This window comes from Desmodus rotundus, chromosome 9, assembly GCF_022682495.2.
Source record: "Desmodus rotundus isolate HL8 chromosome 9, HLdesRot8A.1, whole genome shotgun sequence".
In the NCBI taxonomy this organism is placed as follows: Eukaryota; Metazoa; Chordata; class Mammalia; order Chiroptera; family Phyllostomidae; genus Desmodus; species Desmodus rotundus.
In genome coordinates, this window is record NC_071395.1 from 99,791,041 (window position 1) to 99,810,242 (window position 19,202).

The following is a 19,202-nucleotide window of genomic DNA, read 5'->3' on the forward strand; positions in this document are numbered from 1 at the left end:
TCCTCTGTTCCCTCTCGTGCCATGTCCTTCCCTGCCACACCAGGGCGCGCTCAGCCGTTGCTCTTGAGTGTTTTCTCCCAGGTCGGGAGACCCCTGCAGTTTCCATATGCAGATGTTTCACCGGTGTGTTTCCTCTGTACCTGGGTTAGTTAAGTTCCTTAACTCTGTCTTGCAGCTCGGGATAAGGATATGTATATCTCACATATATTGCATATATATGCACATGTATACCATATAGACTCTTTATATAGAGGAGAGTTGTAAAAGTTTATTTCAAAATGATGGGAAAGAATTAGCAGGTGAAAATATTCTTACTTTACCCATGGACACCGGTGAGATTCCCAGGAGTCATCCAGAAATGTGCTGTATGGACCTGTGGGAGGAATAAAAGGGCTTCTAGCAATAGGTCAGGTCCTTAATGACTGGTGTGAAAGTCCCAGCTTGGGGTTGCAGGCAGTGTCTATGTGAGGCCCCTCCAACTTTGGTGGTTTCACCCAGTGGGAAGCGGGGAGGGACGGGGGAGGGGACCCTACTGAATTTAATGTAGACTCTAGGGATTAATTTCAGGAAGTCTGGAAAAGACTTCCTATTACACATACTGTATACAACGTTTATTGCTCAGATATCATTTACACGTGTCATTGGAAAACTCGTGTATTTTCAAATTCTTTGGTTTTCCCTTTAAAGTAGCTCATTTCTGAAAATTTGAGTAAGAAATAGAATTAGATGATGAAATCCTTTTTTTGCTCAAAGACAGGAATCAGCAAATTGTGGCCCACAGGCCCCACATCTAGTGATCTCCCTATATTTGTAAATAAAGTTTTATTAGCACACGGCCCCCCCGCCCAGTTATATATGTATACACTGCATATGCCGCTTTTGTGCTGTATTGGCAGAGTTGAGTAGTCGGGACAGGGACAGTGTAGCCTTCAAAGCCTGCAGGATTAACTATCTGGCCGTTTACAGTAAAAGTTTGCTGGCCCCTGCCCTAAGACCCCATCCCTTCTCTGTGCCTCAGTTTGCTCATCTGTACAGGAAGAGATTAGAACCATGACCTCTGTGTTCCCTTCAAAATCCTGAGATTCCGAGTTTCCTTTTGAAGCTCACAAGTTCTCAAACCATGAGAAAAAGGAGAATAAAATGGAAATAACTTTTGTTTACTGTTTCAGGAGGGGCCCTTGCTTTATCTCCTTGTGTAGCAGTGATGACCACTTCTATTGTCAACGGAATTTTTTTGATTAGACACCTGGATTTTCTCCAGGGGCTGGTGGCGTGTTAAGTAAAGGAATCCCGATCCATCCACAAAGAGAAGCAGAGAGCGCAGCAGAGCTAAGGCTGCTTTCGGTCCCCTGCTTGCTCTGAGGAAGTCTCCATCAGCTATCTGCTCACTGGAAATCAGATGTGAACAAGAAGGTGACTGTGGAGGGTCTGGCCAGGAGTTTAAAGGGGAGATCCAGTATTTCTTTTGGTACTCTGTCTCAAGCTGCCCCGAGGACGGTAGCAGAACTTGAAATGAGGTACCTTTCCTTTCTTTCTTTTTTTAATCCTCACCGGAGGATTTTTTTTAAAATTGGTTTTAGAAAGAGAGGAAGGGAAAGAGAAAGAAAAACATCGATGTGAAAGAGAAACATTGATCAGTTGCCTCCCATGCATGTCAGAGAGGGGATCAAACCTGCAACCTAGGTATGTACCCTGACCGGAAATTGAACCCACAACCACTTGGTGTACAGGGACAATGTTCCAACCAACTGAGCCACCCGGCCAGGGCCAGGTACCTTTTCAGTATGCCCTTCTGTCTTTCAACTTGCTCAACAGCATAAATGCAAACAGGACATACAAGCGCATTTGAAAACATATTTCACAAAATGCCTTTGTTTTCTTCAACACTGGCCTGCAGCGAGAGTGTTTTCTAACTGGTAGGCATCCCATGGGCCCCGCTCAGGCTGGCTGACTCCGGCAGGTGAATTTGGGTCCTGCCCAGTGCATGTCAAAGGAAGCTAAGGGGAACTCGGCGGCTCTGTCATTTGAACACACTTGATTCAGATGGTCTGAGGGTCTTGCCACCTGCTCAGATCTTAGCATATCCCCACTTCTGAATGGTAGCTGCAGAAGCAATGATTGCAGATGAAGAGAGCAAAGTGGTTTGCAACTTTTCGGATGCAACGGAGGTTTTCAGTGATATTTTTGTTACTTGGAATCTTCTTAGTTATCCAGGAGCTTCATTTTCTTCCTTTGAAATGAGGTTTCTTAAAGGGATGCTTCGGCAGAGTGATAGGTCTTCCTTATAGGGGTGTGTGTGTGTGTGTGTGTGTGTGTGTGTGTGTAAGCACCCACACATCATGGAGAGACAGAGAGAATATGAATGTATCTTATAGTCTGAAAATTTTGTCATCTTCCCCAGTTGCATTAGAATTAGCATCCCCTTTTATGCCATCTTAAGAACAAGCATCTTTGCTTTTTCTTTTTTCCTCACTCCTTTATCCTTTGGTGGAAACAACGGTTTCTTAAGGAGGTGGACAAGTGGCAAAAAAAAGTAGGAAAAAATACTCAAATATGTAATGGAGTGGCGCACGGCACTACAATTCAGATACATAGAGTGTATCTTTTAGCTATTTAGTTAAAACACTATTCTCTGATTAGTGTTTAGCATACATTTCACTCTATCTCATTTAGCATGTGTAAAGAGTGCTAAAAATAGTTCCTTTAGGTCAGTGATTGTCAAGAGGGGTGCCACTGTTTCTGGAGGAGTATTTGGAAATGGGTGAGGCAATTTGAGGTTGTTTCAATGAAAGAGAATCCAAGTAGCACCAACCAAGGAAGCACAGAGATACACTCTGCAAAGCATGAGACAGTCCCAAACAATGATAAATTGTCCCATGTCTCAGCAGACATTCAAGGGAGTGAAAACTGTTATCTTTATCTGAGTCTGCAATCAAACTTCATGTTGTATATGAACACAAAGCATCTCTTACGTAGTTTTAATATACCCCATTCCCCAGCAGTACAAATACTGTATAAATCAAGGGAAGTTGGTACTTCATTCTGTTCCAAACACTGCTAAGAGTTGTTCACTATTTTGGAAAACCACACCACTGAGAGCAATGTTACCTGTGGATTCTGGCATCGTCTGTACAATACAACCACATGATTTGTACCTGTTTCAGTAAAAATTCCAGGTATTTCCTTTTATCTTGTAGTGCATCACACCTACGTATTTACAAATTGAAATATATAATATTTTATTATAAATTATGTTCTTTGCATTTCTCTTTTATATTACAGTTAAAGCATTACATTGATTTTTTTTTTGAAAGTATGTGTGTAAGTTAGCAGTCAACAAGCTTCAGTCTTCACCAGGGACTCTGATGACTCTTCCACTTGGCTCCCTGGCTGGACAGAACCTCTCCAGCCTCTGCTTTGAAGTCACTTCTCCCTTCGTCTGCTGCCCCAGAACAGATGAGCTGGCTTTCAACTCAACTGTGTCTAGATCTTCTCAAGGGCTAGGGGAATGTCTGGGCTTTATCTGGGCCACGTAGGATGTCCAAGTTCTGGGAAATTCACCCTACTTTGATGGTCCTGGAACGTGGTGTCTTTCCAGAGCCTTAAATAGGTTTTTCGTCCCTCTTCTATTTGTTTCTAAAGTCCCCTCGCCCCACTGTCAGCTCTAGGAGAAGTTGACTTCTCTTTTACCTGTCCTGTATCATAAACCCTCTTTCGTCACGGAGCTGCAAGCCCCAGGGGTCTTATTGCCATAGGCAGAAAACATATCTTCTCTCTACCCTGGGAAGGCACTTGGAACTAAGCAATGGCAGCTCATATGGAAGCTAAAGGAATTCAGCAAATCATCTCTCTACACAAAGCATTGCTTTCCAACCCATTGTCTGTACCATTCTCTCTATCCCAGAATGATGAGTCTGAAAAGGGAGATTGAAAAAAGAACAAGATTTAAAGAAAGGTAATCTGAGTAAAGTTTTAACGTTTACCCTACACTGGCCAAATGACAAGTATGGTTGAAATTGCATTCTTTTCCTCCATTATGACTAAAAGCTGAAATATGAGCGTAGTTTAATTAATAAAGGGATCGACACAAATGTATGTATCGCCTATACTGGGCAATGTATACCCACATGGAAAGGAATTCCCCAGTTCGCCCATCGGCTGTCATAAATGCCAAAGATTATATTGAGGCCACATCAGTATGAGCTCACAGATCCCCCTGATATGTTCCAGTTTCTTGGGATTTCAACCCTTTCTCCCTATGATGTCAAAAGCCCTCACCATGATTATTTATATTCTTATTTTCATTTCATGGGACCTGAGGAGAGCTGGCTGACTGCACCCTTCCCACTTCCAGTGTAGCCCTTCCAGCAAACTGCCTGCCTCTCCAGTCCCAAGAGCTCTGTGTATGTGGGGTTTTTGCCCGGCCTGTAGATGAGATCAGCCTCTTCTCAGTTCCGGCAGAGGGTGTGTGCGTGTGTGTGTGTGTGTGTGTAGGGGGCTGGTGAGAAGAGTTGAGTCAGAGGTAGAGACAAATGAAGGGGATTCAAATAGGCTTAAATACATAATTATGGTCTATTTCTCTTAAATAGAAATATCCTGAGTGCTTTTAATAACACCCTGTGACGGTATATCCACAGGTTCATGATCTAATTGAACAAAAGGAGCGAGAGGGCTGCTGTTGAATTTTTGTAGTGGGACTTTTGGGTAGAAAAGGATTATTGTGTGTATGTTCGCCCTTCTTGCTGAGACATTAAGGACATAGTACTTTACTGCTCTTATCTCAGTCTCTCTTCTTTGTTTTCCTTTAGCTCAACAGAATTCACCAAAAATCCATGAAGGCTGGTGGGCATACAAGGAGGTGGTCCAGGGAAGCTTTGTTCCAGGTAAAGCACATTTATTCTTATTTTTAAGAAAAGAATTTGAATGAAATATGGTATTAGTACCTGGCATGGAATGTATTACGAAAGACAGTGTGGCCGGACTTACGCGTTGTACGAACACTACATCCAGAGAATATGTATTGAGTGAATGGCAGTTTAACCATGGCCACGTTTCTCCATCCCAGTCCCCATCCCAAGGGCCTGCCACCTACAGAGGGCGCTGTCAGCGAGAGAGCGATGGAGGATCAGGGGTTGCAGCTCTCTCTGCTGGAATTTGGTTAAGCGAAAAAGAGCCATTTCTTCACATTAATGAAACAGGAAGTCTGGAAAGGCTGACCATGGCAAAGAGGCCTGCTGGGATGCATGCTGTCCCTGATGTCATTTCAGGAGCATCCGTGGTCAGGACTCAGCAGATTGGACCAAGCGCCAGCTAAAAATAACAGGCAAAGAAGATGCTGTCAGCATGCGGGGAGGAGGGGGGAGAACTGAAGACAGTTTGAACTCAGAAACATACCGTGACTTTAGTTCAGGAGCCAGGGGAGGGCCCTTGCCTTTTCCTCTGACTCTTATCCTGACTGTGGTCCTCACCCTTTGGCTGTGGTGATTAAGACTCTAGTGGAGAGAGAAACAAGGGAAAGAGCAAGAATTTTAAAGAGAAAGATGGAAGAGAAGGCAAGTGAGATATTTCAAAATATTTTAACTGCTTATATATGAGAAGGTAAAAAAGAACGCTTTCTGGAGGAGGCAAGGTGGGGTCCTCGCTCATGCCCTGGGAACAGAGGACCCCAAGTGTCAACTGAGGTTTTTGTAGTTAGTGGCAAGTGGAAAGAGCTGAGCACCGTGTCACCTGGTTCAGTCTAGGCTGCGATGTCTTCTTTTCCTGTTCTTATGTAGAAGGTATCACATTACCTGCACCGAGATGAGCAAGCTACCGAACTCCTCTGAGCATCGCTCGTCTCACCTGTTTGTGTCAGAGTAGTACATGCTCTTGGAGCTCTTCAATAGGAGGAGAGCAGGCCTGGGGAGGGAGAGCGAGGGACCCAGGAAAAAGCCCACGGTCTGCCAAATGGCCTCGTAAACTGTATTACTAACTCCATAAATTCACTATGGTACATTTGTTCCTTGGCTCAGTGGGATAGAAACTGGCCTTGATTAATTCTCCCAGAAATTATCAGGTTTCTAATAATCTTTTAATGACTTAATTGATCCAAGCGATGTTCCTATGGCACCTATACATACATGGTACTTTATAATTACAACTGTGAATGGGCCTTTCCAATGGATAGAATGCTTGCATATTTTTTTTCTGAGGAACGTGCTTCTTATATTCAAGATAGCCTGGAAATCACATTCATAATTACATTCTCGTGCTTTCCGATTGTGGCATTAGAGCAACAAAGGGCATTTCTCCAGGTTATAGTAAGTCTTGTGAAACTAAAGTAGACCGATTCTAATATTCTCTGTAGTGACTAAAATGCTCATGGGTAATACTGCATAGGCACTGTAGAATATTTCTTTTCTGCCTCACTTTTTTTACAATAATCCCTCTGTTGATACATTCGTTATGTGTGTTCAAGGCCGTGTTTTGAGTTTGTTGTTGCTTCTAAAATAATCATAGGAAAGAAATTTTACCTTTCCTTTATGCATGAAGAGGAACCTTCCCTCATTTCCAGTTTCCAATGGGATGATAGGTATAAAACCCACTATATGGGATGCAGAAGGTGTGGAGTTCTAGGCATGGGCTCCGGAGTCACCCCTGGGGTTGAGTCCAGGTTCTGAGTCTTCCTGCTGGTATAATTGTCAGCATGTTGCCTCCCCACTCTCAGCCCCCGAGTTGTCATCTGTTAAAGTGGAGATAAGGACCAAATCAGCTTCATGAGGTGTGTGACAATTAAATTATGTAATGCAGATAAATCGCTGACAGTGATGTCTGGTGCATGATGTGAATCAGTACCTGTCAGCCTCCTCGGTGTGACTACACCCTTTTATCAACAACACCGTAACTGGGGATTTGCTGCTTCTCTGCTTGAGCAGAGGCACAGAGCTAAACTTTGGAAAACATAAGATTGCAATGAGGGTCTCTCCTGATGCCTAAAATACAGAAGGTGCTTAGGAAGTGTTCCCTGAATTCCCCTACTCAGTGGCCAACTAGGAAATGACTTTATCAGCCTCTGTGTTTAACATTCCTGATGACCTTCAGCTTCCTGCTAAAGAAGACTGGTATCGGATCATTTCACTTCCTAAACTTTGGGACCACCTTCAACTCTGCTAAAAAAAAATATAGGAGTCATAAGAATTTTGAATTATGTAAGTGGACCTGAGGTGCTAACATCTGACAGACTCTGGATGACCCGCTTTATCTGAGTAGTGTTTTAGGGCAAACAGTGGACCCTTCATCTCTTATTAAGGATGAGAGGGTTCTTTAGTTTGCCACTGGGATTTCTTTTTTCAGGTTATGAATGTGTTAAAGAGAAGAGAACTTTCTATGACTAGACTACTTGGACAAGTACTATTGTCCCATAGGTTCTTTACAAGAATGTCTAGAAGTAATTGTCCGTTGGGATAACAGTTGCGAGTCCATGACTTCAACAAAGCATGTGCTGGATAGGAGTGTGTGATTTCTGTAGTATTAACAAGCACAGGTTGCACAAGCATAGCCATCTTTGATCAATTCAGTCGCATTTATGGAGCAGTCACTTGATGTTGAGCACCATGCAAGGGGCTGCCAAAAAAGAGGTGCCAATACATGGTTTTCATTCGAGGGTTAACCCACAGTCTAAGGAGGAAGATAAGCCATCAACCCATGACTTTGTATGACAAGGGCTCTGATAGGATTGATAGAACATGTAAAGAAGGCCATAAAGGTCCCGGCGGGGAGGCTCAGTTGGTCGGAGCATCATCCCATGCACCGAAAGTTGAGGATTTGATCCCCAGGGAGGGTGCATACAGGAGGCAACCGATGTTTCTCACGCTGATGTTTCTCTCTCCCTCTTTCATAATCAATAAATATATCATCAGGTGAGGATTAAAAATAAAAAGGCCAGAAAGTATTGAGATTCTGCCTGCCTGATGTTTAACAGACTTTCCCATTCATCCACTTAAATCCATACTTCCACCCAACCCCACCTATAGTCACAGTCTGCCTTGCAGGCAGAGCCCCGATTTCGTTCGAATGTTCACCCTCCACACAGCCATGTGCTCAGGGAAGGAGCACCTCCCCAGCCCCAAAAGATTACTCTTGGTTGATATCTACAACAATCATGATGATTCCAGCCTCTTTCTTGACAATAATTGATTTAGATATCATAATGGCTAATATTATGTGTCAACTTGGCTAGTCCACATTACCCAGATATTTGCTCAACTATTATTCTGGATATTTCTGCAAAGATAGTTTTTAGATGAAATGAACATTTACATCAGTAGACTTTGAGTAAAACAGATCATCCTCCTTAAAGTTGGTGGGCCTCATCCAATCAATTGAAGGCCTTAAGCAAACAAGACTGAGATCTCCTAGGAAAGAGGGAATTGTACTCCCAGAAGCCTTTGGTTCTCATGCTGCAACACCCATACTCCCCTGGGTCTCCAGCCTGCCCTCCTGCCCTGCAAATCCCAGATCTGTCAGTTTCTACAATCACATGAGCCAACTCCTTAAAATAAATCTCTCTCTCTCCACACCCCCCCCCCCCCCCCGCCACATACCCACACATATTCTATCAGTTTTGTTACTCAGGAAAACTCTGACTAATATATTCACCCAGACATGAACTTGTGATGAACAGTTCTACCCATGGCTTGCGAGGGAAAGGCTGCTGAACAAACTTGGAAACAAAAGCCACACTGAAGATGGCAGAGCAGGAAGTTGGAAGGAATCCACATCTTTTATGGCCCATTGAGCATTGAATTAAGTATGGAATCACTTCTGCATTGATTTCCTTAAGCAAGAAAACAAACCTCTTATTGTTGGAGCCACTTCGAATCAGGCTTTCTGTCACTTGCAGCCCAAGGCCTTCTTCCAGGTTCAGGTTTCTCAGTACAAGGCGCGGAAGGCAGGAAGTTGGAACTGGGTCTTGCCAATGTGCAGGGTTACTCCAAGTGGAGAAGCAGGAGGGGGGCGGAGGAATATCAGAGTAAATTACACGCAGGCAAAGAAGGTTGAAAATGCACCGTGGGCTTGAGGGCTGAGGGTACTTCTGAGTGTCTGAAGTGCAGGGAACACGGTGCAGCCTGATGAGTGAGAAGGCCAGCAAGTTCCTTAGGGGCCAAGCCTTCAAACTCTTCAAGTTCCAATTTCAAGAGCTGAGACATAATCCCTTTAAAATTAGGGAAATTGGAAGACATCTCTAAGCTCTAGAGAGGCAGACTCAAATGTGTATTTTAACGGGGATATATTCTATTTCAATGAGGATATCACAGGCAGAAGGATCCATGAGATATTTTTTTTCTTTCTTTCTTTCTTTTTATCATCCAGGTAACAGATGATAAGCACCCATACTAAGACTGTGAAAATGGGAAAAATGGGTTAATTGCGAGGCTTGTTTAGTAGCATTTGAAGTATCTCTCTCTCTCACACGTACATAACACATTTATAATTTAGCATAAATATATACACACATTTCACACATTTCAGAAAACTTTGTGCCAAATACTGTCTATTCACATTTCATCTATCCAAAACAGTAGGGAAATTGGGCATTCTCTTCAGAGGAGGAACTATTTTAGGAGCTGGGATTTTGAAAAGACATGACCTTGAACTTCTTGGAGCTTACAGTCTTGTGGGAGAGATAGTCACTAAAAGTAATAAGAGCCTCTCCCACCCACCCCAGCACCTGCTTCTCATGGCAATATTTGGATGGGGAGTTGCCTTCTCCCTTTTCACACTAAGACATCAGAATCGGGGGCTCGTTTCCATTTTAAGGCTTTAAACCATGACACTTGGCATATATATTTTTTTCCAACTTTATGAAATGCTAGAACAGGAATCTCTCTTCTGTTCCTCCTCCTCCAGAAGATCACTCCATGTCGCTGAACCTGAGCTCTTCAGCTCTCTCACCCAGCAAGCTCCTTTTGGATGCCTGCTTTCAGCACGGCCAGACTCGGCCTTCGGTGGGTAAAGACATGAGGAGGTTCCTCTGGCCTCCAGGAGCTGAGGACAGTGGGGAAGAAATGGGTAAATGTCTATCACCTCAGAGTGTTTCCCAGGCTGTCCCAAAGGGTCTTTGGGGCTCCCCAGTGTCAGAGGGCTTCCCAGCAAAGTCAATGCCTAAACTGAGTCCCAAAAGGTAACATGTGCGATTCTACTGGGGGAAGCAGGTATTTCAGAGAGAGGAGCAAGATGGGCAAAGGCCAGGAGTCTGGGAAGAGAGAGCCTTGCTAGAGTAAGAGGAGATCAAGGGACCTAGGACTGAAGAGGGCAGCCAGGGCTCCATCATGGAAGGCCATACCTGCTGTGAGTTTGGATTTACTATGAAGACATTGGGCACCAGGGGAGGGGTTGCAAGTAGTGAAGAATTCAGGATGAGGGATGAAGGAGATGTGAACTAAGGTAAGAGCTGTGGGGACTCAGGGGAAGGTCCAGTGTCTGGGGACAGAAACCTTGTCTCCTTCTACTCCCTACCCCTTCAGGTCATAGTGAAAATGTTGCCTATAGCAGGGACTCATTATTTGCTAAATCCACTTGGATCAGAACAGAAGAATCATTGCCCCTTGAAGCCAGGTGTAAATCATCACCATCGCCATGACCGTCATCACCTCCACCATCATCATCACCCACATAAGCACAGCACTACAAACTGCAGTATGTCCTATAACGGGCTCTGAGAAGTCCAGGGGGAATAGTAGTTCAGAGATCAGGGGAGACCTTCCCACAGAAGCTGATACTGGGGGTTAACAAGGACAGAACCAGCGAAGAGTGGACGAAGGGGGCTGTTCCAGGCAGAGGCGTGAGCCTGAGTGCAGGCTCAGAGGCATGCAGGGGCATGACAGGCAAATGAAATAGAACCCGATTCGCTGTGGCCGGGGTGTAGAGTGTCAGAGGCGATGTGGTGTGAGATCAGAGGTGGTGAGGAGCCAGATCACACTTGGTGTGAGCCACACGTCAAGTGTCCGTGTCAAGATCCGAGAAATAGTGGGAGAACAATAAATAATTATGAGCAATTTACTCTTCCTCACAGATCTGACCAATACCTCAGGATCGTGAACCTGAGTTCCCACTGTCTGAATGATTAACAGAGGGACTCGTGGCTTCATTTCTGATGGGGATGGGAGTGGGGGGTCGCCTTGACTCGCAGCTCCATCTTCTGCTGTGTTCTTTAAAATCGAGTTAGAGATGGTTCGCCCAGGCCAATCAACTCTTTCAACTTGCAATTTCCAATGCTTTCTTGTTGGGTAGTTTTAAAACCTTAAGATTGTTGGATGAGGAAAATGACACCTGTTGTCAGACACCTGTGGTTTGGCACTGATGCCTAATTACCTGTGTTGTTCAAAATGGCCACTTCTCTTTGCTCCAAAAAGACTCATATTAGACACTCATAGGACAAACATGAGCTCTGTTTTCTCCCAGTCGTCTGTCTGCCTACAAGAGAAGCAGGCTGGGTGGTACAGGCCACTTGCCATCAAGGATGGCCAGCCTGGGCTCATGCATTCCACTCATTCCTCCACATACATGGTGCCTATCAGTTAGAAAACTAAATATCGTAAATTGTGCTGCTATGAACATTGGGGTGCACAGGTTCTTTTGGATTGGTGTTTCAGGGCTCTTAGGGTATAATCCTACCAGCAGAATTGCTGGGTCAAAGGGCAGTTCCATTTTCAGTTTTCTGAGGAAATTCCATACTGTTTTCCACAGTGGCCTCACCAGTCTGCATTCCCACCAACAGTGCACTAGGGTTCCCTTTTCTCCGCATCCTCTCCAACATTCGTTTGTAATTTGTTTATGCTGGCCACTCTGACCGGTGTGAGATCGTACCTCATTGTGGTTTTAATTTGCATCTCTCTGATGGCTAGTGATGCTGAGCATCTTTTCATATGTCTCTGGGCCCTCTGTATGTCTTCCTTGGAGAAGTGTCTGTTCAAGTCCTTTGCCCATTTTTTATTGGGTTGTTTGTCTTCCTGGAGTGCAGTCGTGTGAGTTCTTTATATATTTTGGAGATCAGGCCCTTGTCTGAGGTATCATTGGCAAATATGTTTTCCCATACTGTTGGTTCTCTTTGCATTTTAGTGCTGTTTTCTTTAGCCATGCAGAAGCTTTTTATTTTGATGAGGTCCCATTTGTTTATTCTTTCCTTTATGTCCCTTGCTTTAGGGGATGTGTCTGTGAGGATGTTGCTGCATGGAATGTCTGAGATTTTCCTTCCAATGTTTTCCTCTAGGATTTTTATGGTGTTACAACTTATATTTAAGTCTTTTATCCATCTTAAGTACTAGAAGCAACCTAAGTGCCCATCAGCAAACGAGTGGATCCAAAAACTATGGTATATTTACACAATGGAATACTATGCAGCAGAAAGAAAGAAGGAGCTCCTACCCTTTGCAACAGCATGGATGGAACTGGAGAGCATTATGCTAAGTGAAATAAGCCAGATGGTGAGGGACAGATACCATATGATCTCACCTTTAACTGGAACATAATAAATAGAAGAAAAAAGCAAACAAAATATAACCAGAGACATTGAAGTTAAGAACAATCTAACAATAGCCAGTGGGGAGTGGGGAGGGGACAGTGGGAAGAGGGGATTAGAGGAACTACTATAAAGGACACATGGACGAAATCAAGGGGGAGGGTGGAGGGGGGGGAGGGAGGTGGGTTCAGCTGGGGTGGGGTGGAGGGATGGGGAGAAAAGGCATACAACTGTAGTTGAATAACAATAAAATTTTTTTTAAAGTACATATCTTCATTAAAAAACTTTATTACTAAAAAATGCTAACCAGAAAAAAAAGAAAAGTAAATATTACTTTTCTATTGCTGTGTAACACATGAGCACGCATTTTACAGCTAAAATTGACACACATTTATTTTTTTCACAGTTTCTGTGGGTCAGGGAGTCCAAGTACGGCTAAGCTGGGCCCTCTGCTCAGGGTCTCACGATGCTACAAAAGGTGTCAGTCCAGCTGTATTCTCACCTGGGGCCAAGTTCTTGCAGGGCCTTAACAGAATTCAATTCTTTGGAATTCTTTGGGACTGAGGCCCTAGGCTCCTATAGGTTATCCCTTGTCCACGGGCAGTTTGACTTGTGGTGGATTTTTTCTTCAAGGCCAAATGGAAAGTGTTTTGCTTGAAATCTTTCCCTTCCCTCCTGGAAGGTCTTGCCTCTCTTTTTAAAGTTCAGCTTACCCAGGCTAATCTTCCCTTTGATCAACTCAGACTCACCTTTGAGGACCTCTGCAGAAGTTCTTCACCTGGGGCATGTAGTGTAACCTCATCATAGGGTTGGGATCTCAGCCTTCCTAAATCCCATGGGCACTCAGATGGGGGTGGTACACAGGGTGTGTATACCATGGTGGCATTTGAACATGAAGTAGACCTTGTTCTACCCTAACATCCTCAAACTGAGAAATAGGAAATAATATTCATTGGGTTGGATATTGCTTTTGTGGCCTTTCTGTGAAGAATATGCTCAGAGGAAAACCAGAGCTCACTTCCTCCACCCGACCTCAGATTTCTCAGCCAGTGTTCCCAGACTTGCAACCAATGGAAAGGGTGAGGGAGGAGGAGGGGTTGTATTCGCGACTCCCAGGTTTCTGGCTTGGGCAGCTTGTTGGAGTGAGGCGCTGTAGTCCAGTGTGGAGATGTGGGGAAGAAGCTGAGAAATGAGCAGGGCAAGATATGTAGAGGCTCCTGTGGACAGCAGCCCTCAGGGACTCAAACAGATGCCACCCCAAAATGCCCTTCCACCTGTTTTCCTCCTGTCCACCTCTCCCTGGGTCTTTTACGCTCTGGCCCCAGACCCTGGCTTCTCCTGCCTCTCCTTACTCAGGCACAGGTCCTTGTGTGTGTGGTAACCTTGCCTTTTGGCCTCTGGCTCAGGCTCAGGGTCAGCTTTCCACCCTGTCCCTGACCTCCTACTCCACCTTTGACCAACAGGTTCTGCTGACAAGTGTAGCTCAGTACACAGGCTTTCTCCTCTCCGGTATGCTCCACATGGTCACCCCAACCCCCATTGCCTCTCCCTCTGAAGCCAAGAGGATCTCATAGCCCCTAAGCTTACCTCCCCTCCAGCATCCTTCAGTACATCCCAGCTGAGTGCTATGTAAATTCATTGTATTAGTTCCATGGTGGCTGTACAAATCACCATGAACAGGGGCTCACAATAATACAGATATATTATCTTACATCTAAAGATATGTAAATGTATTATCTATAATTCTGGAGGTCAGCTGTTCTAAAATCAAACCCCTCCTGATGCCCCATTTAATGACATCTTTTTTTTTTTTTTTTGCTACAAAAGCGTAGACCCACCTTTTTGTTTGAGTACAGCATTGCATTGTAGTTTCTCTAGGGGATAAAACTCGGATCTCACAGCGCCCTGTGGCTTATTGCTTGGTCAAAAGAATAACCGTCTGCTGTTGGAGGCAGTCAGTTCTTACTGTGTCAGTTCTTGTTTTACTGTTGAATTCGCTTGAGCAGGGAATTGGTGGGTGAGCACACCAGTCCTGTCCCCGGACTCTGCTTTTGCCACAGCCAGTATTCTTCCTCCTTTGGGTCATGGAAGCAGCAGGGAATATTGGCAAGTGCTCACCGCTTGGTTATTCCATGAAATCTTAGGCAACACAGGGTCTCAGTGTCTCGATTTCCTGAGTTATAAAATCAAGAAGTTGAGCAACATGGTTTTCAAAGACCCATTCTGGCTCCAATATTCTCTGAAAGTTGGCTAATGTGATATAAAATTGGTCTGGGAGATATGTTCAGCAGCATTAAGAAATAGAATATTGATTTATTCACAGGATAATTTTATTATGTTCTAAACGTCAGTGTGTGGAAATGGAGTCAGTGATGTAAGTGTGTCTCTCTAGATTTCTGATTTCTCATCTCTGAGGGAAAGCAAATAGAACTTCACGGAGACACTCTTCTCAGCGCTGGAGGGTGAGGTTACACTGACTCACCACCCTCAATTATAAATACCTTACTTCTGTTACTTCCCAGAAATTAGGATGTGTAGAGATTACAATTTTCTCTGAGCCTGATACTTGCCAGATACCCTGCTAGACACTGGGGGATCCAAATAGGAGGAAACGAATGCTCCTGATCTTGAGGAGCATAAAGACGAGTTTAGAGACAGACATGCAAATCAGGGATTACAATTTATCCCGGTCTGGGATGTGAGATGGGAGTGGGGAGACTGCAGAAGGCAACTAACTCCGCCTGGGGAATCAGAGAAGGCTTCGAAGATGCAAACTTCTCTTGAGATAGCTCTTAAAAGATATGCAAGTCTACGCCAGGTGGACAAGGTAGTAGAGGGCATGCCTGATGGATTAAACACAATGGAATCTGACCTACTACCAAATAACAGACTGTACACTTCCTGTAAGCAGTAAGCGCTCCTACTATCATCTCATCTAGGACAGTGCCTGTTGTTACCATGCTCAGTAGCCACGGGGGGGCGGTGCCCTGGACTCAGGAGATAGACCTTTGTGTCCCACCCCATACCAAGGGGTATGTTGTTTCCAAATGACGTACCTTCTCAGTGCCTCGGTTTACTCACTCATAAAATAAGGTCAGTGAAACCTGTGTCTGAAATATTTTGTGAAAATGAAACTATACACTAGGCCTAGATGTGCCTATAGACTCTGAAATTACACAAAAGTATTGCTATTTTTGTCCTAATTTTGCATTAGGCTATATCTAAGGTTGCAAAGACTAGCTCAGTTATTCCACTACTCTGAGTTCCTAATACTTCCTTCTAATGCAAGGAGGCCCTGCAAACCTTTAAAATTATGCTAACGACAGCACATTGTGCACAAAGATACAACTTGAGCACGGGTACACGTAAAACTTCACCTGGGCTTCACAACCAGGAGGGTTTGTTAGAGTCTGGTTGGCACTGTGGAGCACTCCCGTTGCTGGGCTTTTGCACCAAGCCTTCTCAGCGGTACGTGGCTTTCCTGGTGCCACACACCAATCCCTGGTCCAATCGACACAGATGGCTCTGGCCAGTCAGTCTCTCGGGCGGCACTTCTGGAGCTACTCCGGACCTATCCAGTCACAGATGCACCAAGGGAGGCTCATTGGCTGTGGTCCACTCTGGAGCCGTCAGTAAGGAGCATTCTGTAGAGAACTTAATCACAATAATGAGACGCACCAGTTTCATCTAATTTCATTATTTCCATGTGCCAGAAATTCTAAAAAATGCCAGTGACAAGCTGCTCCCTGAAAAACTACTGTATTGGTCTGAGCTCCAAACAATTCCTGTGGTTGCTGTTGTGTTTTAATAATATGTGTGTAATCTTTAAGTGAGCGTATTTTTGTTACTTATCCTTTAATAAGTATTGTATTCTACAAACAGGTTCATTGGAGGGATTCTCAGTGACTTATTTGGCTTCTAATACACGTGTTAGTTCCCAGAGGCCATTCCTAAGGGTCCAGAATTGGTGCCGCTCACTGCAAGGGAGCCCCTGGCTCCAGTCCCCACAGTACTACATATCCCTGCATTTAAACAGCTGATCCGGAATAAATAAGGCTGGCACTGTGATTGTCAACACAAAGAAACAAAACTTGAATCACTTCATTTATGTCGTTAAGTGTGATTATTTGGAGCTTTTTTACTTGTACTTACAATTTAAAGCACTGAAACAGAACAAAATCTGCAAGGCATAATATTTTTGTATAGGAAGGGCAATTTTCAGTGCATACATGAAATATTTTATTGAATCTGAAAAATGCCTTTATCATTGAAATTTTTTAAATTGTTGTTTATTTCAAAACTAAAGAAAAAAATGTCTGTTATTGAATGTTGTGTGACTGGTATTGACAATACGTTTTTTTTAGAGGGAGTATTAAGAAATGATTCTGCTTCTGAGCCAAATACTTTAGGTGTGCCGCCGTATACCCCCCTTAGGGTTAGTAACTTCACAATCACTGAAAACCTGTTGTGGGGGGCGGGGCGGAACCTGAAGGCAGAGTTCTCAGCTGTCTTCTGGCAACGAGGCTCGTGGTTTCTATGAGTGAGGCTACCAGGGTTAACATTAGGGGCGCTGGCCTCATTATCTCCTGGCTTCCTAGCTAGCTGAAAATCCATTCTTCCCTCCTCCTAGCAAAGCCTCCCATTTGAAAGACACGCCTTGGTTACTTTCACAGGCAACTGGTACAACTGTATTGAAAAGCAGCCTGGTGAGCGGTTGGGAGGTACCTTGTACGGGTAAATACAGCTCATTGAGTTGTTGTGTGATAATGGGATGTTTACAGCATAGCCAGCAGGATGCTTCACACTCAGGTTAGATGGGCCTTGTCAGGTGGAAGATAATCAAAGGCAGCAAGACTATAGCCCCCAACCAGGAATCCTGCTTCTCATACCTGCAAAAGGACGACAGGGAGGAGCCTCTGGACTTTGTTACTGAATGTAACATTCTGTAATAAGCACGAAAAGCCAGACTACATAGCAAAAGCTTCGTGCAGCAAGTATACAGTAGGAAATGCTTTTAAGTTTGAAGATTTGGCAATAGGAGGGAGCCAGCGCCTCTCCTCCCACCCCAGGCTGGGTTGCAGTGTCCCAGTGTGATGATAAGCTGTAAGGAGGCATCTCCCCACCCCACACCCCCGGAGACTCACTTCATGCCTCCTTATGACTGGACCTCATGACAGCTGTGATGATGTGTGCATTTCAACTCCGAATCGCCCTTCAACATGCCCACTCCCCTCATGGAACAGAATTGGGTCACCAGTTCCTGCCACATGCCGATCCATTGGCTCCCTGTCAGCCCACGGTCTGATGGCTCCAATTGCCAATGAATCTTCTTTTAGGAATTCCCTTTTCCTTTCTGGAAAGAGTGCACATGTCTAGATCAACCATTTCTAGATATGAGGGCTCCTTTGCAGCCTTCTGTGCCTCCTCTTCCTGGTGTCATACCGTGGAGGGTGTCCCAGAGCCTCTTCCTGTGCCTGGTCAGCCCTTCCCACAACCTCAGTGGCCACCTGTTTAAGCAAACCACTCCAAAATCTCTAGCTCTGGTTCTAGCCTCTTCCTAGTTATGTCCTCATTTTCCAAGCTTTGGAACAGCTCTACCTTCCCATTTTTGGAGCGCTGGGGATTCACAGTTGCAGCTAATACCAATTATAAGCCCTATTACAGGGTCCAGCAGAAGTAAGGCCTGCTTGAGTGTGGTTGGTAGGGTAATAATATGGGTGTGATAATTTATAGTTTTAATTTCAACATTTCATCTAAAATGCCATATAGTGTTCTTGAGTGTAATATTGTTATATTTCAGAATTACATGCTTATGATTTTTTAATAAAAGATTCTGTAATAAAAAAGGGTGTCCTTTGTGCTGGATGCTGTATATTTTATTTGGGGCTACCTGCCTAACTTCTGGAGATTTGACTTGTTTTCTTCTCTCCAGAATGGTCTTTCTAACACTCTAAAGTTGCCCAGAATCATACCTCATTTTAGAATGATTTACAATTGGACAACACCTCTCTTGCATTTATTTTTCCTGTGAAAATATTACCCATGTTAATCAGAAAAAAATTATACTGCCATCTCGTCAGTATGAAGAAATAACTAATATATCATAATATTGTTTTACATTATATACCATGTCATTCTATAATACATCAGCATCACGATATGTTTATACTTCCTGATTTTTAATTACGTACTTTGGGTTATGGCAGCTGCTTTCCCTTGAAGACATTTTTCTCAGAGTCCTCTAACCTTCCCTTCCAATGTAGATTGATAACTTTCTAAGCTCGTTGCTCAGCTGCCACACACCTGCGTTATTTCTACCCTTTCTCATACATTGTGTTGTACTCTCGAATTCACTGTGTGATTTTCTGAACTCCATATTTAAGTTTTCCTTTTTTGTTTTTCTATAGAGAGGGTGTATGGGTGATTAATTTTCTGGGTCCTCACCTCAAGTGTCCAGTAAGAGAATTTTGGGTTTTTTGCCCATTCACTTGAAGGATAGTTTGGTGATAGAATTCTGGTTTCAAAATTACCTTCCTTCAGCTGTTTCTAGGTATTATTATTCTCCTGTCAGGCTCCAGCCAGTGTCCCAGATGAGAATCCCGATGCCTTTGTAGATAAGTGTCCCAGCCTAAGCTTCTACTAGCTTTTTTTTTTTTAATTTTGTTTATTTATTTTTAGAGAGAGGGAGAGGGAGGGAGCAAGA

At 44.0% G+C, this 19,202-nt stretch overlaps 1 protein-coding gene across 1 annotated transcript in view; it reads left to right on the top strand.

Annotated features, from left to right (window-relative positions):
• Nucleotides 1-19,202, top strand: part of CA10 (carbonic anhydrase 10) — a 440,111-nt gene that overhangs the window by 61,367 nt on the left and 359,542 nt on the right. Inside the window, exon 3 of the mRNA XM_053912093.2 lies at nt 4,809-4,883. Coding sequence (XP_053768068.1) covers nt 4,809-4,883 — 75 coding nt within the window. The remainder of the gene's footprint in view (nt 1-4,808; nt 4,884-19,202) is intronic.